The sequence below is a fragment of the Papilio polytes genome, unplaced genomic scaffold (genome assembly GCF_000836215.1).
Source record: "Papilio polytes unplaced genomic scaffold, Ppol_1.0 DF824035.1, whole genome shotgun sequence".
Lineage (NCBI taxonomy): Eukaryota > Metazoa > Arthropoda > Insecta > Lepidoptera > Papilionidae > Papilio > Papilio polytes.
Genome location: NW_013525169.1, coordinates 203,452 through 210,490, shown reverse-complemented (window position 1 = coordinate 210,490; position 7,039 = coordinate 203,452). Strand labels below are relative to the sequence as shown.

At 39.6% G+C, this 7,039-nt stretch overlaps 1 protein-coding gene across 1 annotated transcript; it reads right to left on the bottom strand.

Moving 5' to 3' along the window:
- On the bottom strand, positions 1-7,039 carry LOC106100859 (the record flags this gene model as incomplete). The annotated part of the gene is made up of 2 exons (XM_013279922.1): positions 7,005-7,039; positions 1-1,782 (listed from the first exon to the last, which is right to left on the bottom strand). A coding segment is annotated over exon 2 (1,782 nt), but the record flags the coding sequence as incomplete, so codon positions are not given.

Genomic DNA, 7,039 nt, shown 5'->3' with positions numbered 1-7,039 from the left:
TGTGAATCTTTTCCACAGTGAAGGTTCGGGCATACGTTTTACATATCCGTAAGTGTAAGGGTACTTCGGACTGGGATTGCGTTCATAGTAAGAGAACTTGTTGTATTCGTCCTCATAGTATCTATTGCCGGAGGGTATTTTGCTCTGGGAGCGCTGCTGGGTGTAGCCGATAGGTTCCATGGGATACGGGTGGGCGCTCTTCGGGACACTTGTGTAATATTTCACTTTCCTTGGCATAGTGTCGTAGTTGTCGAGGCCGTCGCGTGTCGCCTTGGCCGGCTGCACGCCGAGTTCAGGGTGGGCGTATTGTAAAACGGGATTTCTTTCGTCAAAACTTATTTTGGAATTCTTAGGCGTATAAGCTATTGAGTTGGGAAAATTAACATCTCCTGGATGTTGAAGCATTCGTCTTTGAATATGATTTTCCGAGTAGTCCAGGTCCCCGTGCGCACGCGAGCTGCGCCCGCTGAAGTAATCGCGCTTCGATTCTTGTTCGTTGATCTGCTTGATGTATTCGATAAGCTTTGAGTTTGCCACTTTCGAATTATCGGCCTTGGTGAAGGGACCGTAGTTGGATTTCAAATAATGGCTGTCTTTTTTTTGTTTGTACGCGTAATTTGGACTATTATTAATAGTATAAGAGCCAATTGCGTCATCGACCTCAAACTTCACGTTGTCAAATTTTGTGAACGGTCCGTCTTTGTGCTTAAAGTTGTCCTCTTTTGTAAAGGGGCCGAAGCTCTGTGAGGGTTCGGCGGCCGCTATGTCCGGGTACACGTCCGCCTCGGGGATCGCCCGCGGAGGAGTATAACCTTCGGGGTAGGGTACCAGTTCACCGTTGACCACTCGAGCGTTACGCCAAGTCTTCTTGTCGGACTCGTCGTCGGGCATCCTTATGCCGTGTATTTCCGGAATTCCATCGTCGCCGATAGATAAAATGGATCTGCCTCGCTTGTTGTTGTATTTTTCAATTGCCTTTTTAACGTACGTTGGATCGGAATTCACTATCACAGGGTCGGGCACTTTAATATTTTCACCATCACCATCTGACACTTTTGTGCTAACCACTTCAATATACACTGGGTTCCTATCGTTTTTGATTATTGGATTATGCGGATCGAATCTGTAATTTTTGACACGTCCACCGTAATCGAGAAAACTTGACGAGGTTATGTAAACTTTTTTGTTTTCAGTTTTTTTGTCGTTATCATACGTGGGGTAATAGCTGGCGGTCTCGGGGTCGACGTCCGGTTTCCCGCCATCCTCCTGTATATGAGACTCGGGGTACACGGACACCGGGGACCAGTTCCCGTACTCCGCTTTTACATCACTGAAACTTTCGTCCTTGTCACGATTCACATAGTAATCGAAACCGGCGAGGTCACTGTTAACTGTTCCCATGTAATTAAGTTTTCTCTGATCTCTACCCTCAGTTTTATTCCTGTCCTCCCCCGTAGTGTTGAGGAAGGTCGTCTTCACGGAGACAGTGGTGGGGGCCGGCGTGCTTGTGCTGGCGTGCGTAGTCGACTTCATGTCTTTCTTTTTGACGATAAGTTGAGTGACATGTCCAGACTTGGTCCTTACGTTGAGGGTCTCCGTGGTGAGAGGGTTGAGACTCCGAGAGACCTTAAGCTCGGTCCTGGTGGTCCGGGATGGCAGAATGGTTGTGCGGATGGTCTTGGTGGTGGTCGCGTTGTTATCGCCGGGCTCCGCGGCCGCGCTGAGCACGGCGCAGATCACCCACACCGTCGCACATATCCGTGTATACTTTACGGGAATCATCTGGAAAAGAAGAGAAATTCATTAATTTTTCGGATCGAAAGTTTATAGATTTATGTTTTTTTTAATTGTAAAGTTTATACAATAACATCTAATTAAGTATTTTCGTACATCTTTACTGTATTGTATCTTAGTATATAACGTAATTAAATATGGTAGGCACAATGTGTTGCGTAGCGTACATTTCGCGCGGTATTTTCTCCCGCGCAAACGAATGCGTTTTCTCGCCACCTCGGCACTGGCGCTGGCGTCGCGATGGAAAAACCATCATTATAGTAATTTCACACGGAATATCTTTTAGAAAATGCGTATTGTTCTTGTGTATGTATTTGTTTCGGTTTTTAATTCTTGTATACTCGCAGTTGACGCAGTTGGGTGGCCGCGAAATGTATTGACCTGAATTTCTATAAACATTAGTAAAGTTAACAGTGGCCCGCTTTAACATCTTCGCACGAATGGGCCGGCTCGCCCGGTGTAATACCACGACAACACAGAAAACAGGCGTGAAGTGGAAGCAATTCCGCGTTTCGTCTGATGAGTGTGGTTCCGGAGGCCTAATTTTATCCCTTTCCCTTTCCACCCTTTTCTTGACAGGAAAGGATGGGAAGGAAAAGTGGATTTGACGGTGGAGGAGACGTATAGAAAGGGAAAATTTCCTCTTTATGTGCGTCTTCTCCTCCGTCAATTAAGGGTAGGCAACGCATCTGCAATTGCAAGCGGTCGCTTTCCATTTCAGTGGATTTAGGTGGCTGCTTGCTCGTTTGCCACCTTATATTATAAAAAAAAAAGTTAAAGGCTTAATACTCTCTTAACGATTTTAACTTTTGGTAAGGTTTGGACTGTATATATTCGGTACTAAGTTTTATCGACATATGATTTTTTGGTTTATGTATAATATTAATTACAGAATTCTACATGCTAAAATCCTTTATAAATCGACTCGTTAACTTGGAAGTTGTAAGCAAAAGTGAAACTTCAGCACGGCCGCAGCAAAGCGCGGTTGAACGCCCTGCACCCGTATACAACACAATATAGCATAGCACATCAAGAGAGGAAAACCTTCCTCTGCTGCTCTTTTGACGTAGTAATACACACATTCAAATTGAAGCAATGACAAAATATATATGTCGTAGGTAGCAGAAACGTAAGTCTAAATGCACATATTACGTAGTAGCCCCCATACTGATGCAGAGTTAGATTGTTTATGTGTTCGCCCTACATCGGTTTCAAGTTTTTAAATGGAATTATAAACAGATATTTAAATCCTTGCAAGTGTGTTGCAATGTATATTAATGCGGCCATGGTAGCTAAATTAGTTTTAAGTCGTTTAGGTAAATAATTACATTCCTTAGTTTCAATTAGGCAACAACAGCCAGCAAGCAAGGCTCTTTCAAACTATATTATTATCAACAAGTTAGGTAGTTACATTTTACCTAATCCATAAAACCGGACGGGTGTGAATGTGTAGTTTATTTAGGACAAAAACAATAAGGAACTAATATTAATGGGCTTGTAAATGCAACAAAATCCATAGACAAGGGAGCGGCTGACATTTGGCGTGTTGGCGCGTGACGCGTGACGTGCCCCGGCATTGTTTGCTGATCGCGTATCGGCGCGGGAGGGGGCGAGGGGGGGAGAGGGCATGAGGTTCCCACATTGTAAACGATTGCGAATGCGTTGCGAAACCGATCCACGGCAATTGAGCCATTCAGAGCCATCACAGGTGTATTGCGTAATTATATATTTACACTTGTAGCGCACGAACAGACGAAATTTATTCGAAACGGTACTTGAGAGTCGAATCAGCAAAAAAGGGTTTGTAGCATACAAGGTTTTGAACATTTCGGTGTATACCTTGATATTAGTTTAGGTATTTTTAAAATAACGCAAATGTAGGAGATTTTTTTGATTATAAATAAAATGCAGTAGTTGTTATGTTCAACAGAGAAATTGTTTTTATGAGTATGACATAAATTTAAGAAGTAGGTCACGCAAAACCTAAATGACTAACAACCGGTCTGGTCTTAAACTGTTCCAGTTTTCCCTTTCGTGACCACGTAAATACGGAAGTATGGTAATCAATGTTGGCGTTACGCAACCGACGAGGAAACCGAATCGAACCGAAATAAGAAAGCATCGCATTCCGATATAATTACAAAATCGTAATGGACGCGTTTGGGCGCCGCGCGGCCGCGAGGTGAAAGTGGTTGCGTCACTTCGCTGCCGCGCGTCTCTTGCAGATGGCGCTGCAAGCGGCGGTCGGTGACCATAGACAATGTTTTGGAACAGATCAATCCTTCAAGACAACAAAAATGACCTCTTTTTTAGTTCTATAGACTTTTATTGCCTTAATTTGTATAAACATGGCATACCATCTTCAATGCTTCATTATTGTTTTCAACAAAGATTATAATCTAGGACTAGGTCAAAGTTATTTAATAGGACAATTACATGAACAATTTGTTGTACGCAACAGTTTTTACCTGCATTCTTAATAGATTGGATTGTTGCTGGAAGCAGTTACAAATTAAATAAATACCTCTCATCTCTTTATATCTTTGGTGGCATAAAAAAAGCATTTACTCTATAATTATACAATCCCACGCAATCTTCACTTTTCCTGCCAATAAAGTGAAGCTTGCATTGTTTCGGCGGCGATTAAACATTTCTAACGACCCTTTCTAATGACCAGAGACAATCGCGCAGAGATTTAAAATGAAAACGTTAGTATTAAAGAGCAAGAGAAACGAAAGCGATTAACGCAAATGTAAACGTAACTTTGTATATGTCTTTAATATATTTGTTAAATACATTTGACAAAACCTGCATAAAGTAATAATTATCGTCAGTAACCCAGATTTCCCAGCAGCAGCGAACACGAGCAAAGACATGAATATGTATGGAGCCGCATGAAAACGCCTGCTCCACTTGTTCATACAGATAAACAATCTTTAATTTAAATGTTTTTTTATGATGCTGCTGTTTTTATAAGTTTCAAAGGAGTTCATAAATGTTTTACACACCAGTTCTCGTATTTAAAATCAAATTTCAGTTTAAAATACATGCAGAAGTACAAGTTACAGCTGGTTATTCATTTTAAAGATTTAACGCTTTGAATAATTTGCTTTAAAGTTACGACAGTTATCAACGATAACATAGGTAAGCATTAGTATTGTGTGACGAGTCATTACTTGGAAATGGTCACGCCTTGCCCTACTTATACTATCGTTGACCTTAGGTAACAGGTAACAAAAAGTAACAAAAACACGTGAAGTTCGGTTCAATGTGTTTGTAAAATGCGTATTGACTTATTCACTTTGAAAACGATCTAGATAATGAACGATTTTTAAACGTAGAGCACTTATGGGACCTTTTATGTTGGAGATAACACAGTTCACTTTGAGGTATGCTCCTCAATAAATTCTAAACCTACCACTACCTTGTATTATCTCCTTTTTTGGTGCATATCCTGGCATTACAAATATAGTAGTTAAGGGCAAAACATTCCATTTGAAATGTTCCAAGATCGCGCTAACATATCACATTCTTTTTCGAATTTAGAACACAAATATCATATATAACAAAACAAACAATAACATCCACGAAGAAGGTAATTATTGCGTTTGACTAAGGAAGCAGCAGAAACTCCGAAATAAGTAAAATTTTGATGGAGTATAAAACAAAAAGTATGTGAATCCCTGGTGTAGAGTAATCGTTTATTTCCACAGCATTGTATTAAAATGTAACAAAAAGCAAGTGAACCAGTTCACTAGAGAGCTGATCGATGCGACAAAAGTTGCACAATAACGACACTAGGCACTAGGCAATGCAATAGGCTGAGCCAACAATACTGCGCCTTGTGTGAATTGTAATGATGTAATCTACAATACAACGAAATAGATCAAATCTCAGATAAATTACAAAAGATTTCACTGAGTTTATACGTACTAATTTCGAATACTATCTATGTAATTGTTTTGAATCAGAGATGTAACTTGGTTACGTAGAAGTGGAGTTATGGGCGTCTAATTTAAAATTGTCTTTCAATAACTGTGGGAATATCAACGAAATGTATTCTAAATTCAATACTAGTGACTAGAGAAAACATTCGACAATCACAAATGTTCCTATGCAAGTAATGCATGCAAATAAACAAGAAGTTACATAAACAAAAGAAATCGAAACTGTCGACATTCTACAGGTCGATGGCGGAGCGGCATACGAGATGGCTAACTGACGGCTTTCTATCACAAGCACAGGTGCGGTGATGTTACAACATATAGCATTGTTACATACTGATGATGTCCCAAGCGATGCCTTCAAGTTTAAGTTAAGCTTGACCTCGCGCAAGGTCACAGATGTATTACTTTGAATGTTTAAAATACAAATTATAATTCTTACTAACATTATGGCTAAAGTTTGCTTGTTTTTTTGTTGTTAAATGATGTTATCAGTCTTAAACAGCTTAACGGATATTCCTAAAATTTGGCATAGATGTAGAGCATAGTTTGGAAGAACACGTAGGCTACTTAACCTTTTTTAATTTGATGCAGTGGGCATCGCGGGGGACTGCGAGTTAGATAAATTTCAACATAAAATGTATTTATTCACTGTTGATCAGAATAGGAGGTTTAAAATGTGGTAAGTTTATTTCAACGGTTTGTTGTTTTGGTATAATTAGATTACTATTATTTTCTGAAAGGTATGAAATGTGATTAATTAATTACTTATTATTATTTTATATTTATGACACAGAATGTTGGATCAATAATAATTTCCTTTAACATTAGATTTAAAATAAACCTAGTGGTGGGTGTCATCTATTTTAGACAGGATTTGTCTATTTAGTGACCTGTGTCGCTTTGTGCCAGCCCTGACCTAGGCTGTTGCATGTCGCTTGCCTTGTCAATCCTACTTGATGTGTTTGTGTCCGCATTTACATGACACATGACCATTAGGTTAGTATTTACGACGATTATAAACCGCGATACGTGTATGGCGAACCTTAGCTGTTTAACGTTAGGAGAAGTTTAAATTATCTGTTAAAACTTTTTTAATTAAACCTGACACTTTAACTTAAGAATACTATATTACACAATTTGACAGCCAATTAAAATCAACCTAATCCAAAAAGTTTTTAATCGCATCGTAATACTGGCAACTACGAAAATAAATAAAAAAAACAACAAAGAATCGCGTAAAACAAATAGAAAGGTGTTGCTCACCGTTCAGCTTGTCCGTAGAAAGTGAAAACGTATGA